This window comes from Electrona antarctica (assembly GCF_951216825.1).
Source record: "Electrona antarctica genome assembly, chromosome: 23".
NCBI classification, from domain to species: domain Eukaryota; kingdom Metazoa; phylum Chordata; class Actinopteri; order Myctophiformes; family Myctophidae; genus Electrona; species Electrona antarctica.
Genome location: NC_136804.1, coordinates 37,387,302 through 37,409,927, shown reverse-complemented (window position 1 = coordinate 37,409,927; position 22,626 = coordinate 37,387,302). Strand labels below are relative to the sequence as shown.

Sequence of the window (22,626 nt, the reverse complement as noted above, 5' to 3'; positions counted from 1 at the left end):
CCCCCAAAATGTGAATAAACACTACTTATAATTTAATCATCATTAGGTGGCTAATATTCTAAAATATGACATGAGTGGTTCATTCCATACCCCCACTATACCCAATAACCTCAATCCACCTAACTGTAGCCTCGCAAAACAACGGTTAACCCATTTTGACCTGAGATCAGATTCTAAAAATGTCTTCTACATCCTGACAGTTTTCTGAAAAAGCTATGTTTCGTTCTTCGATTTTTCAAAATAGCAGACCTACAAGCTCGTAGCGTGCCACTCGGTGGCGCGCTATGAGCTTGTAGATCTGCTATTTTTCAATAGCTAAAGTATAACATAATGCTAACACCAAAAGGGGTTCCCGCCCCAAAATGGCTAATATCGGGGGAAACAGAAAAATGTGTCCGTATTTCTCTATCTTTCAACCTTCTGGGGAACAGAATATTATGCGTGGTGGATGTCGTGGTGAAGACTGACTCGGCTAGTCATTTATAGGCTGCTGAAGTAGTCAGGTAGCATTTATTTCAAGGTTGATAAAGACAAAACACAAACACAAAACACAAAGCTTCCATCTCCCCCCAAAATGTGAATAAACACTACTTATAATTTAATCATCATTAGGTGGCCATAATATATAAGCAGGATAATCCACTCTAATCCAGTTGGTTACGGAGAAAAATAATGCACTTCATGGAGGTAATTAGCCGAGTCGGCCATTACCTTTTGATAACCACAGTGCTCTGGGGGAGATTATCCCTCAGGTAACAGAACCACACCGCTCAAGGGGGATTATCCCTCAGGTAACAGAACACATGTTCTATATGGAACACTTTGGAATAGAGACCCAAAGGTGGCGGTGGTTCAGGGGTAGAGTGGCCGGATGGTAACCGTAAGGTTCGAGTTAGTGTCAAAGTGTCCTTGAACAAGACTCTGAACCCCTGATTGCTCCTGATGTGCAGGTTGGTGCCTTGCATGGTTTCCTCCGCCATCGGTGTATGAATGTGTGTGTGAATGGGTGAATGTAATGCACAATCTATGTAAAGGTGTGTGAATGTGTGTGTGAATGGGTGAATGTAATGCACAATCTATGTAAAGCGCCTTGGATAAAGGCGCTATATAAATGCACCATTTACCATTTAATGGCAGAGGGGCCAGCCGGGCCACACACTGGAGCCCAGAGAGAGAGGGGCCAACCAGGCCACACACTGCAGCCCAGAGAGAGAGGGGCCAACCAGGCCACACACTGGAGCCCAGATAGAGAGGGGCCAACCAGGCCACACACTGGAGCCCAGATAGAGAGGGGCCAACCAGGCCACACACTGGAGCCCAGATAGAGAGGGGCCAACCAGGCCACACACTGCAGCCCAGAGAGAGAGGGGCCAACCAGGCCACACACTGGAGCCCAGATAGAGAGGGGCCAACCAGGCCACACACTGGAGCCCAGATAGAGAGGGGCCAACCAGGCCACACACTGGAGCCCAGAGAGAGAGGGGCCAACCAGGCCACACACTGGAGCCCAGAGAGAGAGGGGCCAACCAGGCCACACACTGGAGCCCAGAGAGAGAGGGGCCAACCAGGCCACACACTGGAGCCCAGATAGAGAGGGGCCAACCAGGCCACACACTGGAGCCCAGAGAGAGAGGGGCCAACCAGGCCACACACTGGAGCCCAGAGAGAGAGGGGCCAACCAGGCCACACACTGCAACCCAGAGAGAGAGGGGCCAACCAGGCCACACACTGGAGCCCAGAGAGAGAGGGGCCAACCAGGCCACACACTGGAGCCCAGAGAGAGAGGGGCCAACCAGGCCACACACTGGAGCCCAGAGAGAGAGGGGCCAACCAGGCCACACACTGGAGCCCAGATAGAGAGGGGCCAACCAGGCCACACACTGGAGCCCAGAGAGAGAGGGGCCAACCAGGCCACACACTGCAGCCCAGATAGAGAGGGGCCAACCAGGCCACACACTGGAGCCCAGAGAGAGAGGGGCCAACCAGGCCACACACTGCAGCCCAGAGAGAGAGGGGCCAACCAGGCCACACACTGGAGCCCAGAGAGAGAGGGGCCAGCCAGGCCACACACTGGAGCCCAGATAGAGAGGGGCCAACCAGGCCACACACTGGAGCCCAGAGAGAGAGGGGCCAACCAGGCCACACACTGGAGCCCAGATAGAGAGGGGCCAACCAGGCCACACACTGGAGCCCAGGGAGAGAGGGGCCAACCAGGCCACACACTGGAGCCCAGATAGAGAGGGGCCAACCAGGCCACACACTGGAGCCCAGAGAGAGAGGGGCCAACCAGGCCACACACTGGAGCCCAGAGAGAGAGGGGCCAACCAGGCCACACACTGGAGCCCAGAGAGAGAGGGGCCAACCAGGCCACACACTGGAGCCCAGATAGAGAGGGGCCAACCAGGCCACACACTGGAGCCCAGAGAGAGAGGGGCCAACCAGGCCACACACTGCAGCCCAGATAGAGAGGGGCCAACCAGGCCACACACTGGAGCCCAGAGAGAGAGGGGCCAACCAGGCCACACACTGCAGCCCAGAGAGAGAGGGGCCAACCAGGCCACACACTGGAGCCCAGAGAGAGAGGGGCCAGCCAGGCCACACACTGGAGCCCAGATAGAGAGGGGCCAACCAGGCCACACACTGGAGCCCAGAGAGAGAGGGGCCAACCAGGCCACACACTGGAGCCCAGATAGAGAGGGGCCAACCAGGCCACACACTGGAGCCCAGAGAGAGAGGGGCCAACCAGGCCACACACTGGAGCCCAGATAGAGAGGGGCCAACCAGGCCACACACTGGAGCCCAGAGAGAGAGGGGCCAACCAGGCCACACACTGGAGCCCAGATAGAGAGGGGCCAACCAGGCCACACACTGCAGCCCAGAGAGAGAGGGGCCAACCAGGCCACACACTGGAGCCCAGAGAGAGAGGGGCCAACCAGGCCACACACTGGAGCCCAGAGAGAGAGGGGCCAACCAGGCCACACACTGGAGCCCAGAGAGAGAGGGGCCAACCAGGCCACACACTGGAGCCCAGATAGAGAGGGGCCAACCAGGCCACACACTGGAGCCCAGAGAGAGAGGGGCCAACCAGGCCACACACTGGAGCCCAGAGAGAGAGGGGCCAACCAGGCCACACACTGGAGCCCAGATAGAGAGGGGCCAACCAGGCCACACACTGGAGCCCAGATAGAGAGGGGCCAACCAGGCCACACACTGGAGCCCAGATAGAGAGGGGCCAACCAGGCCACACACTGGAGCCCAGAGAGAGAGGGGCCAACCAGGCCACACACTGGAGCCCAGAGAGAGAGGGGCCAACCAGGCCACACACTGGAGCCCAGAGAGAGAGGGGCCAACCAGGCCACACACTGGAGCCCAGAGAGAGAGGGGCCAACCAGGCCACACACTGGAGCCCAGATAGAGAGGGGCCAACCAGGCCACACACTGGAGCCCAGATAGAGAGGGGCCAACCAGGCCACACACTGGAGCCCAGAGAGAGAGGGGCCAACCAGGCCACACACTGGAGCCCAGATAGAGAGGGGCCAACCAGGCCACACACTGCAGCCCAGAGAGAGAGGGGCCAACCAGGCCACACACTGGAGCCCAGAGAGAGAGGGGCCAACCAGGCCACACACTGGAGCCCAGAGAGAGAGGGGCCAACCAGGCCACACACTGGAGCCCAGAGAGAGAGGGGCCAACCAGGCCACACACTGGAGCCCAGAGAGAGAGGGGCCAACCAGGCCACACACTGGAGCCCAGAGAGAGAGGGGCCAACCAGGCCACACACTGCAGCCCAGAGAGAGAGGGGCCAACCAGGCCACACACTGGAGCCCAGATAGAGAGGGGCCAACCAGGCCACACACTGGAGCCCAGAGAGAGAGGGGCCAACCAGGCCACACACTGGAGCCCAGAGAGAGAGGAGCCAACCAGGCCACACACTGGAGCCCAGATAGAGAGGGGCCAACCAGGCCACACACTGGAGCCCAGAGAGAGAGGGGCCAACCAGGCCACACACTGGAGCCCAGAGAGAGAGGGGCCAACCAGGCCACACACTGGAGCCCAGAGAGAGAGGGGCCAACCAGGCCACACACTGGAGCCCAGAGAGAGAGGGGCCAACCAGGCCACACACTGGAGCCCAGATAGAGAGGGGCCAACCAGGCCACACACTGGAGCCCAGAGAGAGAGGGGCCAACCAGGCCACACACTGGAGCCCAGAGAGAGAGGGGCCAACCAGGCCACACACTGGAGCCCAGAGAGAGAGGGGCCAACCAGGCCACACACTGGAGCCCAGAGAGAGAGGGGCCAACCAGGCCACACACTGGAGCCCAGAGAGAGAGGGGCCAACCAGGCCACACACTGGAGCCCAGAGAGAGAGGGGCCAACCAGGCCACACACTGGAGCCCAGAGAGAGAGGGGCCAACCAGGCCACACACTGCAGCCCAGAGAGAGAGGGGCCAACCAGGCCACACACTGGAGCCCAGAGAGAGAGGGGCCAACCGGGGCCACATTGGGCGAGTATAGCTGAATTGAGGGCTTCTCTGCAGGCAATTATTGAGCATGGCCCTTTTCTCCATGGCTGGTCTGGGCCAATTAATGACAACAACGGGAAGAAATGTAAATGAGCTCACCCAAACAACCCATACACACAACAACAGTGTCTAGTCCTTTTAGACCTGAGGACGATTCTACAAATGTCTTCTAAATCCTGACAGTTTTCTGAAAAACCCTATGTTTCTATGTCAGTGGTTCTCAAACATTTTCATGTCAAGGACCCACAAAAATATATCTAATTGGCCGCCGACCACCATCTGAAAATATGTTGTTCCAGGGACCTTCCAGAAGCAAAGATTTGAGTTAAAAACGTTCGCTCTGAAAGAATATATTCAAACATTTGGGCCACATTTCATGATTTTTCAAAAATTGCAGACCTACAAGCTCGTAGCGCGGCACTCGGTGCCGCGCTACGAGCTTGTAGATCTGCTTTTATTAAATAGCTAAAGCATAACATAATGCTTAAAACAACAAAAAGGGTTCCCGCCCAAAATGGGCTAGATATGAGGGGGAAACAAACGCAGAACAGGATCAACTACAAACATACTTTGACTCGGCACGTTACGTACCATCAATCCTCAGCATCAACAGAGCGGAATAGATGCTGTACACATACAGTACACACACACACACACACACACACACACACACATACACACACACCGCCAACTTCAGACACATGTGCCGAATCAAAGGCCTCGTTTCAGAGTTTGTTTGTATCGTGTGTCATCTGCGAGGTGTGCTGTTTGTATGTGTGCAACTGCTAATTGTGCACACGTACATATTTGTGTGTGTGCGAGCGTGTGAGTTTGTGTACTGTAGTGTGTGTGTGTGTGTGCGTGTGCGTGTGTGTGTGTGTGTGTGTGTGTGTGTGTGCGTGCGTGTGTGTGTTGAAGTCCTTTGTGCTTTCTTTGGTGCCGAATCCTCACAATCTGGTTTCAATTCAGTCGATTCTGATTGCCAACGTAACGTAACCTGGGCTATTTTTACACCCAAGGAATGCTCATCCACCCCCCCCCCCCCCCCCCCCCACCCCCAGGCGAACGCCATCATCCTCATCAGGAAACACTATATTTAGCCGGATCTCCACTACGTGTTTTTAGAGTGAGAAGATGCCCTACGGTCAATCCTCAGCAGAAGAGGATGTAAGAGTCTCGACACGCACGCACGCACACACGCGCACACGCACGCACGTGCACACACACACACACACAGTGAAGGATGGAGTTGCTAAAAGGTAGAATGGGGGTCGATGATGTTGTGCATTGGAGGATAGGGGGGCGGGGGGGGGACGACGACTGTAGGGACAGCTAGAGTGTGTGTCTTAATTAACCCCCTGCTCATGAGGGTTGTGGGATTGTTTAGTTTGAGCCGTTCTGTAGGGAAAAAACGGAATAAAATCTTGCAGAATGGTGACTACTATGTTCTGTTAATTGGGGCGACTGTGGCTCAGGAGGTAGAGCAGGTCGTCCAATGATCCGTGGGTCGGCGGTTCGAATCCCGGCTCCTCCTGTCTAGATGTCGAAGTGTCCTTGGGCAAGACACTGAACCCCAAATTGCTCCCGATGTGCTGGTTGGTGCCTTGCATGGCTTCCGCCGCAATCGGTGTATGAATGTGTGTGTGAATGGATGAATGTAAAGCACCTTGGATAAAGGCGCTATATAAATGCAGCATTTACCATTTTAATTGTTCAGGGATAGAGCATACCTATGTCCACGCACCTCGACAGTGGGTGCGGGGCCTTAAAGGAGAATTCCATACTAAAAGGCTTTCTTACCTTTCTTTGTAGTTGTTACGTCCCCACCAAAGAGGTCCAGGTGTTATTTTGTGCAAAAGCTCCTTATTGGCTATTTCCCCTACCATAAGCCCTAAATTAATTGCATTGAATGGGAATTGAATGGGGCTATGGGGTGTTGTGCTAATTCGCTTATTTCCATCGCTCAAAATTATATATTTTTTGTATATATCCTCTCTTCATAATGTAAATAATATCCCAAGCGGCACACTTTACTACTTATTTCGATGGAAATAAGCGAATTAGCACAACACCCCATAGCCCCATTCAATTCAATGCAATGCATTGAGGGCTTATGGTAGGGGAAATAGCCAATAAGGAGTTTTTGCACGAAAAAACACCTGGACCTCTTTGGTGGGGACGTAACAACTACAAAGAAAGGTAAGAAAGCCTTCTAGCATGGAATTCTCCTTTAAGGCAATTATATGGAAGGAGGTATAGGGCAGTATGAGATCTGACCAAGATCTGTCCAGATCGAAACGTTGTCAATTGTTAATTCAATAAAGTAATTCTTTACCAAAAGAATGGTGTGCGGACCCTATACCTCCTTCCATTAATTGTTCAGGGATACTCATTTGATGTGTATTTGGTGGCCTTGAACTCCAGAAAGAAAGAAAGAAAGTTTACAGCCTCATTCCTCTCGTCTAAATGGTGACTCCCACCGTGTAGGAACCAGTGTTGTTTTTGACAGCATACATTTTGATTTGAGTTTTAGTCAGTCTTTTGAATAGTTTTCATTTAGTTTTAGTCACATTTTAGTCACCTGGGATGTGTTAGTGTCTAGTTTCTAGTTGACTAAATATCATAAGATTTTAGTCGACTAAATCTACAGTTGATTTAGTCGACTAAGATGTATTTTGGCGGGCCTTGATGCAGTCGTAATTAATGATTTTACACATTCTGAAAATAGCAGATCTACAAGCTCACAACGCGTCGCAGCTATTTTCAGCATGCAACCAAGTGTAAAATGACTTATACTGGATCTCTTGTCCACTAGTCCCTTCCTGACATTTTAGTCTAGTTTTTATCTGTTGACGAAATTGTCAATATATTTAGTCTTAGTTTTAGTCATCATAGCTCAGTTTCCATTTAGTTTTCGTCAGTGAAAAAAGGTAGTCGACGAAACATTTTCGTCGTAGTTTTAGTCAACGAAATCAACACCGGTGTGAACATACTATGGCGTTATGGCTAAACCATACAGTCCAGTTCCATTCGTTCGTTCCAGGGAGGTACCTATGGATTAGGGCGTTATGGCTATACCATACAGTCCAGTTCCGTTCGTTCGTTCCAGGGAGGTACCTATGGATTCATTGACGTGGATATCACGTCTACAGCGGAAGATACAGCAACGTGCGACATTCTGTTTGCCTCGTCTTGCCTTGCTTGATTGACGGCCAGCGCCGGTCATCTAACCTGGACGGACATCGGCCCGATAATAAATCAGTGGTGTGTGTAAGTGGAACCAATATATCTGTCATACTGTACAACACATGGTTAACTGTCCTCAGTCCCTCGCCGTCGGCGGGCCGGGGAAAGGGACTGAGAGTGCTCGATAAGGAGCACTCAGTCCTGAGGCGAGATGAGTGAATATCTGTGTATACACGTTACACACTGACTTGACTGAACGCACGCATGCACGCGCATGCATGCACGCACACACACACACATACACACGCACGCACTCACATGCACGCACGCAGCAATTCCATTAAACATTTTATAGCACGGCGTAATTCATGTAATCTCATTTAAACCATGTCACCGCCAGATGATGACAGTCATAAATTGTCACCGAATCTTGGAAATAAGGGGGATTTATTTTATTTTCCGCTAGAAATTTGGTGACATTTTTATGCAGTGAATACAAATATCTAGGCTCCTGCAGTGTTGTTTTCGTCGACTAAAACTAAGACGAAAAATGTTCGTCGACCACCTTTTTCCACTGAGGAAAACTACATGGAAACTACATGAAAACTAAGCTATGACGACTAAAACTAAAATATATTGACGATTTCGTCAACAAATAAAAACTAGACTAAAATGTTATGAAGGGACTAGTGGACAAGAGATCCAGTATAAGTCATTTTACACTTGGTTGCATGCTGAAAATAGCAGATCTACAAGCTCACAACGTGCCGCGCTGCATCGAGTTGTGAGCTTGTAGATCGGCTATTTTCAGCGCGTTGTGAGCTTGTAGATCGGCTATTTTCAGCAAGTGTAAAATCAGCCATTACGACGGCATCAAGGCCCTGCACCAGAACACATTTTAGTCGACTAAATCAACCGTAGATTTAGTCGACTAAAATCTTATGATATTTAGTCGACTAAAACTAGACTAACACTAAAACATTCCAGGTGACTAAAATGTGACTAAAACTAAATGAATACTATTCAAATGACTAGGACTAAAACTAAAATCTAAATTTGCTGCCACGAACAACCCTGGGCTCCTGCTGCTATGGCGCTGATGCTGAGCGGCTGTGATTGGCTGCTACGGCGCTGACGCTGAGCGGCTGTGATCTGGACGCCCTTACCCACGTATCCCGGCGTGCCACAGGCGGTGGACATGACGTCACCGCAGCCCTCCATCTTGGACAGGCCAAAGTCACTGATCATGATCTTGGACTCGTCCTGGGGGTTGAAATACAGCAGGTTCTCTGGCTGCAGACCGGGAGGGATTATATGGGACAGAGAGAGAGAGAGAGAGGAGAGAGAGAGAGAGAGAGAGAGAGAGAGAGAGAGAGAGAGTAAAGGAGGAGACCGGGAGGGATTATATGGGACAAGAGAGAGAGAGAGAGAGAGAGAGAGAGAGCGAGAGAGAGAGAGCGAGAGAGTAAAGGAGAGACAAGAGTTAGAATTTAATGTCAACAAACAAACCCAAAGCACGTTTCTCTTTAGTTCACCTCCTAGGTTTTGTCCCTGCACTAGTTTTTTGAAGGTCACTCCGGTGATGTCGGCTCCATATATTACTTCTGCCTGACTCTTTTATGAGCAGCATACGTGCCTGTACTCCACTCCCTGGGGGGACCCCCGTCCCCCCCCCTCTCTCTCCCTCTCTCTCTGAGATCGGCCCAGAATCCCTTGCGTGCGTGTGCTGACCTGCTGCTGAGTGAGTGGCGTAAATCTTCTCCAGCGCGCGCTGCCCCTCAACGCAGCCATGAATCAATGGTTGAAAAAGCACAGACGTAATGATCTACCTACCCCGTACTGGCCCCGGGGTGGAGGAAAGGGAGAGTGTTGTGCATAGGCGGATTTACCATTGGGCTAGGGTGGGCTGCAGCCAGAGGGCCCCCGACTGGGGGGGGCACTAATTATTTTAATTAATTTGAAATTGTAAAGTATTGCAATCCAATTCAAGTCAGATTTATGTTTAGTTATTGCATATTTACTATTATGGTTAAAACATTGAGAGCTTCTGCTCTGCTGTCTGCACTGCAGACAGTGACGCTGTGTTGTTGGGTAGCTGTGGAAACCCCTGCCCTCTGCCTGCCTGCCTTTCTCTTTTGGGGGGGCTGGGTACCCCAAAATAACACGAAATTAAAACAAAATACGGCAATTTTACCGCACAGCCCAGGGGGGCCCTGAAATGTTGTCTAGCCCGGGGGCCCTTGGGAGGGTAAATCCGGCCCTGATAGTGTGTGTCTGTGTATTAGAGCCAAAACACACACACGGTATGAGTTTAAGGCCGATATATCGGCCACTATTTGACCTTTTTGATGACAATCGATATCAGCAATTATGCCGCCAAAGTCTCTTTATTTCGTGAATGCGATTACAGTTAGTTTTGACTGTTCAATATCGCTCGCAGCCATTACTCTGGACAATTACGCAGCAACAACACCTCTCCTCATCATGTCGTCCCTTCACAATAAAGTGCCTCCCCTTTATCTCCCAATGCTGCACATTTTTACCCAGCAGGTTATTAACAGGAAGTAGGTGTAACTTTAACATCGTGGGAGAGAGCAAGGCAGCGAGCGAGTGAGAGAGAGAGAGAGAGGGCCAAAGATGGTGGTGGTGGTGGGGGGTTGACTGATGCCTGACGGTCAGTCAGAGCTCGGAGGCCCATTTCAATTGAAACAGAGCAAAGGCCTCCTATCCTAGGGGCGGCGGTGGCTCAGCGTGGCCGGATGGTAACCGCAAGGTTCCCAGTTCGAACCCTGTGGGCTCCCCCAGAGTTAGTGTCGAAGTGTCCTTGAGCAAGACTCTGAACCCCTAATTGCTCCCGATGTGCAGGTTGGTGCCTTGCATGGTTTCCACCGCCATCGGTGTGTGAATGTGATGCACAATCTATGTAAAGTGCCTTGGATAAAGGCGCTATATATAAATGCACCATGTATGCTTCACCTTCAGGTCTCTGTGGACGATGCCCATGGAGTGCAGGTAGCTGACCGCGTCCAGGACCTGTCTGATGAGCGTGCTGGCGTCTTTCTCCGTGTAGAAACCCTTCTCCACGATGCGGTCAAACAGCTCCCCACCGGACACCCTGCGGAGAGGGAGAGAGAGACAGCCGGGGGGACAGTCAACACACTGTTGACGCATTAACGTGCGCGTCCGCGTGGGCGCACATACACACACTACACACGCGCGCGCACACACGCACGCACGCACGCGAACACACAGATATACACACTCAGAGACGCACACGCATAGACATGGTACATATTAAACGCACTGCGGTGACTCACGACCGTATCAATCAATCATCGGCGTATGATAAATAGTTTCTTTACAGAAACGACAGGTTTTATAAACATCATCATCCGACATATGTTACCGCTTTTGTTCACGCTCGTTGGCTGTGTTTGTTTGGTTAGCAAACGGGTTAGCCATAGCCTCATGATTGACAACAACGTCATCTGCTTTCCTACTATTCTGATTGGTTGGTATGAACCAATCACCGAAGACTGCCGCTTTGACAACGCCAATCCCATAAACTGCTGCCGTGGGGAGGGGCTTTCAGTCTGAATAATGAAGTGAAACCAAATGAAAATTCAGACTGAGTGTCAGGCTACACTGGGAGTAGACCCCGGGGCAGACCAAGGCCAAGTTGGAGGAAACACATCGACTCACTGGCCTTGGAACGTCTCGGGATCCCTCAGGAGGAAGTCACTAATGTTGCTCTGGAGAGGGAAGTCTGGGAGCTCTCTGGTGGAGCTGTTGCCCCCGCGACCCGACTACGGATAAGCGGTTGAAGATGGATGTCAGGTTATAATCTCACGATAAATTAAAATCTCTGCGATGCGATTACTGCGAGTGTTTTTTTAATCACGATAAAACGATGATAACAACAAGTATCGTCCCATCCCTACACACAGCGGGGGACGCACCCCCCCCCCCCCCCCCCCCCCCCGCCAAGGTTCATGCATCTGCCAGTAACCACTACCAGACAGGACGGCCCACTGACACGTAATTCAAGAGCTCTGAACCAGTGTGTGTGGAGGCTGTGACCCATGTGTTTACACACACACACACACACACACACACACACACACACACACACACACACACACACACACACACACACACACACACACACACACACACACACACACACACACACACACACACACACACACACACACACACACACACACACACACACACACACACACGTGTCCTGACCCACCGCGGCCCTCATCAGGCCTCCTTATATGACTGACCACTAACTAGACCACTGGTTCCCAAAGTGGGGTCCGGGGGACCCCCAGGGGTCCTTGAGGGAGTACCAGGGGGTCTCCAGCTATGATGGGTGGTTAGGAACCAAATGGACCCTTATGGGTCTGTAACTCTGAGAGTGTACGTATATGGAACCGCTTGGTTCCATTTGTACACTAGCAGAGTTAAATTAATTGATTTTACAATATAAATTGGGGTCCCAGAGATAGAAATTCCATTAAATGGGGGTCTGTAGGTGGGTGGATGGGGAGGATTGGGAAGGGAGTTGTGAGAGAAAAAAATGTTGTATTTTCTTTTTTGTGAAACTTGCATATGATGCCATGCTCATACTCTAAAAAGGGGGTCTGTTGTAGACTAATGTATGTCAAACTGGGGGTCCTTGAAATTAAACGGGTTGAGAATCACTGCTAGAGCCGTCAAAATCTTCTCTTATGGGAGTCCCTGACATTATCTCTTCAAATGGCGACTGCATGTGGCTCAGGAGGTAGAGCAGGTCGTCCAATGATCCATGGGTCGGCGGTTCGAATCCCGGCTCCTCCTCCGGTCTACATGTCGAAGTGTCCTTGGGCAAGTCACTGAACCCCAAATTGCTCCCGATGTGCTGGTTGGTGCCTTGCATGGCTTCTGCCGCAATCGGTGAATGTAAAGCACCATAAATGCACCATTTACCATTTATTGTACCATTTCAAATGGGGGTCCGCAGGGCTCATTGGTGTCAATTTGGGGGTCCTTGACATGAAAACATTTGGGAACCAGTGTACTATAGATGCTCAGTCTAGTCTACTCTAAACGGAGCTGTCAGTCAAGAGCTCTAAAGGAGAGCAGGGGGGGGGGGGGGGGGGGGGGAATCAGGGGGACGATGTGCGCGCCTTAGGTGAGTGTGCAATGTGCAAATAATGCGTGCAGAAAAAGTGTGTGTGTGTGCGTGCGACGTGCGTGCGTGCGTGCATCATTCACACGGCAGTTTGGACAGGACTTTAAGCACACCCCCAGATAACAGCCTTTCAACACATCTCTCAACGGACTCCGACTCCCCGGAGCTGCAACACGTCCCTCTCCTCTCCTCTCGTCTCAACTATCTTGGTCCGCATCGCTCCAGCAGTCACAGAACATCTCTGTCTCTCTCTCTGTGTGTGTGTGTCTCTCTCTCTCTCTCTCTCTCTCTCTCTCTCTCTCTTTCTGTGTCTCTCTCTCTCTGTCTCTCTCTCTCTCTCTCTCTCTCTCTCTCTCTCTCTGTGTGTCTCTCTCTCTCTGTGTCTCTCTCTCTCTCTATCGTAGAAGTGTCAAGGGACTTCACTGCCTGAAAGATGTGCTGGTGGGGGGAGTCTGGGGACAATGGGGGAACGTAATGTAACGTTGCAGGGGGGTACAGTATTGTGTTAAACAGAGCTATCTATGTCACATTGCGATGCTACATAATACAGGTTATAAAACGTTTTGAGAGAAAGGTCGACTCGGGACAGATACTGAAAGAAACACAATGGGAGACCAGCAGCCTCACGGTGGTCTCTGTCTCTCAATGGGAGACCAGCAGCCTCACGGTGGTCTCTGTCTCTCCAATGGGAGACCAGCAGCCTCACGGTGGTCTCTGTCTCTCCAATGGGAGACCAGCAGCCTCACGGTGGTCTCTGTCTCTCCAATGGGAGACCAGCAGCCTCACGGTGGTCTCTGTCTCTCCAATGGGAGACCAGCAGCCTCACGGTGGTCTCTGTCTCTCCAATGGGAGACCAGCAGCCTCACGGTGGTCTCTGACTCTCCAATGGGAGACCAGCAGCCTCACGGTGGTCTCTGTCTCTCCAATGGGAGACCAGCAGCCTCACGGTGGTCTCTGTCTCTCCAATGGGAGACCAGCAGCCTCACGGTGGTCTCTGTCTCTCCAATGGGAGACCAGCAGCCTCACGGTGGTCTCTGTCTCTCCAATGGGAGACCAGCAGCCTCACGGTGGTCCTCTGTCTCTCCAACACAATGGGAGACCAGCAGCCTCACGGTGGTCTCTGTCTCTCCAACACAATGGGAGACCAGCAGCCTCACGGTGGTCTCTGTCTCTCCAATGGGAGACCAGCAGCCTCACGGTGGTCTCTGTCTCTCCAATGGGAGACCAGCAGCCTCACCGGTGGTCTCTGACTCTCCAATGGGAGACCAGCAGCCTCACGGTGGTCTCTGTCTCTCCAATGGGAGACCAGCAGCCTCACGGTGGTCTCTGTCTCTCCAATGGGAGACCAGCAGCCTCACGGTGGTCTCTGACTCTCCAATGGGAGACCAGCAGCCTCACGGTGGTCTCTGACTCTCCAATGGGAGACCAGCAGCCTCACGGTGGTCTCTGTCTCTCCCAACACAATGGGAGACCAGCCTCACGGTGGTCTCTGACTCTCCAATGGGAGACCAGCAGCCTCACGGTGGTCTCTGTCTCTCCAACACAATGGGAGACCAGCCTCACGGTGGTCTCTGACTCTCCAATGTTGGACATATCAGTCTGTCTGAAATGATACTGCCACACACATACTGTACACCTGATCAATATAAAGATGTACTGTACAGTGTACAGTAGCAGCAGTCTATTCAGCAGGCACATTTTTGCATGACACTTTCAGCTACTTGGGTGTAACATTAACCCATTTAGGCCTGCCGTCGAAATAAAAGAAAAGTCTTCTGAAAGAATATATGTGACCGGGTCTGGCAAATAGGCCCTCATCTCGACCAGAGTCATTTATCAGTTTTAACAGATTATTAAAGTACAGAATGTAAGCTTTCATATGATGTATCATTCAATGAAATTGGAAAATATTTGAAGAAGATATGACCATTTTAAAATGATTGTGCCGTTTTACCCTAGCCTGGTTAATAAACCAGACCGAATCAGCCGTTGGCAAAAAAAAGTTGCCTACCAGCGGATTTCGGTCTGGCGAGGCTCAGTAGCACGCCTCTTTCCTACAATCGAGAACAGGTCGGACCAATCGGGACACGGTATGCAATATGGGCGGGCTTTGGTACAGTGACGTTCAATGCTTGAGACTTTTGACTGACAGTAGCTCTGACCAATTGCGTCAAAGAGAAAATGTTTGAACCCGCCCCCCGGGAAATGAAATCCAAGTGGAGCCAGCCCAGACTGATATACCGCGACAGTGTTGTGTGATATTAGTCTGGCTTATTAGCCAGGCTAGTTTTACCCAAAGCTGAGAAAACCCCTTTGAATGTTCACAACATTCACAAAACAAGCCTACTTTGACTTATAAATGTATACATTTAATTTGCCCAAATCAATAATCTGTTGGAATGAAAACCTTCTTCAACATTCAAACTGTGTTAATATGAAAAAAACTAGTTTATTTTAGATTTTCTGCCTTTTCATTATAGGCGAGATGAGGACCATTTTGCTAGACCTGGTCACATATATTCAAAGATTTGTGCCGCATTTTCACGATAAAAAAAAAATAGCAGACCTACAAGCTCGTAGCGCGCCACTCGGTGGCGCGCTATGAGCTTGTAGATCTGCTATTTTTCAATAGCTAAAGTACAACATGATGCTTAGTTAAAACACCAAAAGGGGTTCCCGTACAGAATGGGTTAACTAATATTACAGATAACTAGTTTTTAGCGATTTTTCAGTGAGAAAAATATTACCAAGATTCTTGATGATTGAAAGTAATGTAATGCATGACCATACCGTACCATACTGACTACAGTGTGATTGTGGACGTGATTGAAACGTGGGTCCACTGAAACGTGGGTGTGGGTCCACTGAAACGTGGGTCCACTGAAACGTGGGTGTGGGTCCACTGAAACGTGGGTCCACTGAAACATGGGTCCACTGAAACGTGGGTCCACTGAAACGTGGGTCCACTGAAACGTGGGCGTGGGTCCACTGAAACGTGGGTCCACTGAAACGTGGGTCCACTGAAACGTGGGTGTGGGTCCACTGAAACGTGGGTCCACTGAAACGTGGGTCCACTGAAACGTGGGTCCACTGAAACGTGGGTGTGGGTCCACTGAAACGTGGGTCCACTGAAACGTGGGTGTGGGTCCACTGAAACGTGGGTCCACTGAAACATGGGTCCACTGAAACGTGGGTCCACTGAAACGTGGGTGTGGGTCCACTGAAACGTGGGTCCACTGAAACGTGGGTGTGGGTCCACTGAAACGTGGGTCCACTGAAACATGGGTCCACTGAAACGTGGGTGTGGGTCCACTGAAACGTGGGTCCACTGAAACGTGGGTGTGGGTCCACTGAAACGTGGGTCCACTGAAACGTGGGTCCACTGAAACGTGGGACCACTGAAACGTGGGACCACTGAAACGTGGGTCCACTGAAACGTGGGACTACTGAAACGTGGGTGTGGGTCCACTGAAACGTGGGTCCACTGAAACGTGGGTCCACTGAAACGTGGGTCCACTGAAACGTGGGTCCACTGAAACGTGGGTGTGGGTCCACTGAAACGTGGGTCCACTGAAACGTGGGTCCACTGAAACGTGGGTGTGGGTCCACTGAAACGTGGGTCCACTGAAACGTGGGTCCACTGAAACGTGGGTCCACTGAAACGTGGGTCCACTGAAACGCTATTACACTTACAACTACTTTCAATCAGAGATCATCGAGAATCTTGGTAATATTTATGATTACATGGAACATTAATTACAGAGTTCTAAGGCGGCTGCATTCAAGACATATACAACTACTTGTGTAATTCCAAAACACTCAGCTGCTGCATGGCTAAATGATAACATGTAGCTTGGAGTTTCAGCCGATAGGGTGCAAAACATGCCACTACTATACCCTGCCTGCCTATTACAACAATATAATAGTTACAACCTTTGTCTCTCTCTCTATACAACTTTTGAAATAGACATACAATATATTCTATGACAACAACTTATGTTCCATGACATTTTGACCATGTTGTCACTTTCCCTGACTGGGAAACATGCATAAAGAGAAACATGCATAAAGAGAAACATGCATAAAGAGAAACATGCATAAAGAGAAACATGCATAAAGAGGAAACATGCATAAAGAGGAAACATGCATAAAGAGAAACATGCATAAAGAGAAACATGCATAAAGAGAAACATGCATAAAGAGAAACATGCATAAAGAGAAACATGCATAAAGAGAAACATGCATAAAGAGAAACATAAAGAGAAACATGCATAAAGAGGAAACATGCATAAAGAGAAACATGCATAAAGAGAAACATGCATAAAGAGAAACATGCATAAAGAGAAACATGCATAAAGAGAAACATGCATAAAGAGAAACATAAAGAGAAACATGCATAAAGAGGAAACATGCATAAAGAGAAACATGCATAAAGAGAAACATGCATAAAGAGAAACATGCATAAAGAGATTCCAGGTTGGAATGTGCATCGGGAACCTTGAATCCATTTAAGAGAGGAAAATGTGCCAACTTAACTCTGGGTACAATTAAGTCTGTGCAAAGGAATTTACAACTTCGCTAGATTAAAATCTCTTCCACATAAACACGAGGAGAATTCAAACTCTAATGAATAGAAGTGAGTTATGAGCCTAGACTTAACAGAGTAAATGGATGGAGGGGGCAGATCTGATAGGGAGGGAGGGGAATGCTGACACTTCTGCAGGTTACTCGGGGCGAAGGCACGGCCACTCCTTGGCAGCACATTTTGATTAGTTTCTCTTTGAATCGTTTTCATTTAGTTTCAGTCACATTTTAGTCACCTGGAATGTCTTTAGTGTTAGTCTAGTTTTAGTCGACTAAATATCATAAGATTTTTAGTCGACTAAATCTACAGTTGATTTAGTCGACTAAAATGTATTTTGGCGGGCCTTGATGCCGTCGTAATGACTGTTTTTACACTTGCTGAAAATAGCCGATCTACAAGCTCACAACGCGCCGCCGCGGTATTGTAAAATGACTTATACTGGATCTCTTGTCCACTAGTCCCTTCCTAACATTTTAGTTTTTATTTATTGACGAAATTGTCAGTATATTTAGTCATATTTTTAGTCATCATAGCTTAGTTTTCATTTAGTTTCCATCAGTGAAAAAAGGTAGTCGACGAACATATTTTGTCTTAGTTTTAGTCGACAAAAACAACACTGGTTTTGAGCAGCATGGGGACGGCCAAGAAAGAGGCCCGACTCAGCGGACCCGGAGGACTCGGTGCCGCGCTATGAGCTTGGAGATCTGCTATTTTTCAATATAGTGCTTTAAAACACCAACATGGGGTTCCCAGTTAATTATAAATAAACAGTTGGGTCTCCCCCTCCTTCAACAGGGGCTCATCATGTTGGCCCCCTCCCACTGACACAACACCCCCACCATGTCCCTCCATGTTGGCCCCCTCCCACTGACACAACAACCCACCATGTCCCTCCATGTTGGCACCCTCCCACTGACACAACAACCCCACCATGTCCCTCCATGTTGGCCCCCTCCCACTGACACAACAACCCACCATGTCCCTCCATGTTGGCCCCCTCCCACTGACACAACAACCCACCATGTCCCTCCATGTTGGCACCCTCCCACTGACACAACAACCCACCATGTCCCTCCATGTTGGCCCCCTCCCACTGACACAACAACCCACCATGTCCCTCCATGTTGGCACCCTCCCACTGACACAACAACCCCACCATGTCCCTCCATGTTGGCACCCTCCCACTGACACAACAACCCACCATGTCCCTCCATGTTGGCCCCCTCCCACTGACACAACAACCCACCATGTCCCTCCATGTTGGCACCCTCCCACTGACACAACAACCCCACCATGTCCCTCCATGTTGGCACCCTCCCACTGACACAACAACCCCACCATGTCCCTCCATGTTGGCCCCCTCCCACTGACACAACAACCCCACCATGTCCCTCCATGTTGGCACCCTCCCACTGACACAACAACCCACCATGTCCCTCCATGTTGACACCCTCCCACTGACACAACAACCCACCATGTCCCTCCATGTTGGCACCCTCCCACTGACACAACAACCCACCATGTCCCTTCATGTCTGCCTGGAAGCCAAAACCCAAATCTCATTACACACAGCCACATATTTACTAGTTCTCAGACACCCACCATGACATGTTGTCCTGTGATGGTGGTGAAGGGCGACGGGATAGAGTGGAAGGGACTACCTTTTCTGCCAGCGGATTAGAGTGAAAATCAACCGATAATTCCCAGTAGGTTATATTTATCAAGCCGATCTTATCGGTCTACTGCACATGCTGGGAGCCTACTGAGAACGACAAGCCTCCTCAAACCCTCGCCCTAAACATAACCGCAAGCACGCAGCAGCACGGTCTCAACCTTAACGCATGTTCGCCAACCTTAATCCAGTCGTTTTCCGGGTTTTAGTTTTATCAATGGCAGCCAGTGTAACGCACGGGATTCGAACTCGGGTCTCCCACGTGAAAGTCCAACATCTTAACCACTAGACCAAAGGGATATCCCTATATGGACCAGGGGAGATATTAGACTGTTGAGGCTCTGAGCCACTCTGCTACACTCACCCCCCCTTTGACCTCCTCCCACGGGACATGTCACCCAGAGCTCTACCAGCCATGTGCCCACAGCTCTTCTACCAGCCATGCCACCCAGCCCCACGTGCCCACAGCCCCTCTACCAGCAATGCCACCCTGCCCCATGCCCACAGCCCTTCTACCAGCCATGCCACCCAGCCCCATGCCCACAGCCCTTCTACCAGCCATGCCACCCTTCCCCATGCCCACAGCCCTTCTACCAGCCATGCCACCCTTCCCCATGCCCACAGCCCTTCTACCAGCCATGCCACCCTACCCCATGCCACCCAGCCCTTCTACCAGCCATGCCACCCTTCCCCATGCCACCCAGCCCTTCTACCAGCCATGCCACCCTTCCCCATGCCCACAGCCCTTCTACCAGCCATGCCACCCTGCCCCACGTGCCCACAGCTCTTCTACCAGCCATGCCACCCAGCCCCATGCCCACAGCCCTTCTACCAGCCATGCCACCCAGCCCCATGCTCACAGCCCTTTTACCAGCCATGCCACCCTGCCCCATGCCCACAGCTCTACCAGCCATGCCACCCTGCCCCATGCCCACAGCTCTACCAGCCATGCCACACTGCCCCATGCCCACAGCTCTTCTACCAGCCATGCCACCCTTCCACATGCCCACAGCTCTTTTACCAGCCATGCCACCCTTCCCCATGCCCACAGCTCTTCTACCAGCCATGCCACCCTGCCCCATGCCCACAGCCCTTCTACCAGCCATGCCACCCTGCCCCATGCCCACAGCTCTACCAGCCATGCCACCCAGCCCCATGCCCACAGCTCTTCTACCAGCCATGCCACCCTGCCCCATGCCCACAGCCCTTCTACCAGCCATGCCACCCTTCCCCATGCCCACAGCTCTTCTACCAGCCATGCCACCCTGCCCCATGCCCACAGCCCTTCTACCAGCCATGCCACCCTTCCCCATGCCCACAGCTCTTCTACCAGCCATGCCACCCTTCCCCATGCCCACAGCTCTACCAGCCATGCCACCCTGCCCCATGCCCACAGCTCTACCAGCCATGCCACACTGCCCCATGCCCACAGCTCTTCTACCAGCCATGCCACCCTTCCCCATGCCCACAGCTCTACCAGCCATGCCACCCAGCCCCATGCCCACAGCTCTACCAGCCATGCCACACTGCCCCATGCCCACAGCTCTTCTACCAGCCATGCCACCCTTCCACATGCCCACAGCTCTTTTACCAGCCATGCCACCCTTCCCCATGCCCACAGCTCTTCTACCAGCCATGCCACCCTGCCCCATGCCCACAGCCCTTCTACCAGCCATGCCACCCTGCCCCATGCCCACAGCTCTACCAGCCATGCCACCCAGCCCCATGCCCACAGCTCTTCTACCAGCCATGCCACCCTGCCCCATGCCCACAGCCCTTCTACCAGCCATGCCACCCTTCCCCATGCCCACAGCTCTTCTACCAGCCATGCCACCCTGCCCCATGCCCACAGCCCTTCTACCAGCCATGCCACCCTTCCCCATGCCCACAGCTCTTCTACCAGCCATGCCACCCTTCCCCATGCCCACAGCTCTACCAGCCATGCCACCCTGCCCCATGCCCACAGCTCTACCAGCCATGCCACACTGCCCCATGCCCACAGCTCTTCTACCAGCCATGCCACCCTTCCACATGCCCACAGCTCTTTTACCAGCCATGCCACCCTTCCCCATGCCCACAGCTCTTCTACCAGCCATGCCACCCTGCCCCATGCCCACAGCCCTTCTACCAGCCATGCCACCCTGCCCCATGCCCACAGCTCTACCAGCCATGCCACCCAGCCCCATGCCCACAGCTCTTCTACCAGCCATGCCACCCTGCCCCATGCCCACAGCCCTTCTACCAGCCATGCCACCCTTCCCCATGCCCACAGCTCTTCTACCAGCCATGCCACCCTGCCCCATGCCCACAGCCCTTCTACCAGCCATGCCACCCTGCCCCATGCCCACAGCTCTACCAGCCATGCCACCCAGCCCCATGCCCACAGCTCTTCTACCAGCCATGCCACCCTGCCCCATGCCCACAGCCCTTCTACCAGCCATGCCACCCATCCCCATGCCCACAGCCCTTCTACCAGCCATGCCACCCTGCCCCATGCCCACAGCCCTTCTACCAGCCATGCCACCCTGCCCCATGCCCACAGCTCTACCAGCCATGCCACCCAGCCCCATGCCCACAACCCCTCTACCAGCCATGCCACCCATCCCCATGCCCACAGCCCTTCTACCAGCCATGCCACCCATCCCCATGCCCACAGTCAAGGGTTAAATGTGCGGAGATGACGTTTCTCTTGTCTTCCTGTGAGCAACGGTAAGCTGCTAGTGAAAACTCTGCTCTTTTTCAGTGATATAAAGTATCATAAATGCTATATTAATTGTTATCTGTACACACTGGTTTGACTTGTGGTTGTACAGGAGTTGATTTGAGTCGAATTTGGGGTTTTGAAATGTGTTAAAGCAATATAACATACATACAATGTGAAACTATCTGCAATGTTAGCTTGTCAACGTGACAATAAAACAAATAAAAGTAAGAAAGCCTTCTAGTATATGAAATGACCTACCCTCACAAAACTATGCCTAACCCTAACCTCACAAAAACTATACCTAACCCTATCAGCCACCATCGACTCCCAGGCTCTGCACAAAAGCCTCTCCCAGAGAGTGAACTCTAAAGTGAGCGAGTTGTTGTTGTTTTGTTACTGGATTCTGTGTAGAGGAATGTGTGTGTAGTACCCTGGTAATACTTCTACAGGCCCACAGCACCCTCTCCTGGTGTGGGAGTATATTGCACTACTGCAGAGACTCATGGTCCTACTCTGTGTTGGCGCTGAAGGAGAATTAAAAATGGGAAACAAGAAACTAATCCAAGAATTCACTCTTTCCGTGTGAGTCAGTGTGTAACATTTCTGCAGACCACAACCAACCCCAATCCAGTAATGAGTGCAGAGCTTATTGTGTGTGCGTGTGTGTGTGTGTGCGTGTGTGTGACTGTGTGTGACTGTGTGTGTGTATGTGTGTGTGTGTGTGTGTGCGTGACTGTGTGCGTGACTGTGTGTGTGACTGTGACTGTGTGTGTG

The 22,626-nt window shown here is 51.4% G+C and overlaps 1 protein-coding gene across 1 annotated transcript in view; it reads right to left on the bottom strand.

Moving 5' to 3' along the window:
* camk1da (calcium/calmodulin-dependent protein kinase 1Da) overlaps window positions 1-22,626 on the bottom strand; it is a gene marked incomplete at its 5' end in the record, with an annotated part of 62,748 nt that overhangs the window by 19,743 nt on the left and 20,379 nt on the right. The window contains 2 exons of the mRNA XM_079494793.1: window positions 8,776-9,002; window positions 10,686-10,824. Coding sequence (XP_079350919.1) covers window positions 8,776-9,002; window positions 10,686-10,824 — 366 coding nt within the window. The remainder of the gene's footprint in view (window positions 1-8,775; window positions 9,003-10,685; window positions 10,825-22,626) is intronic.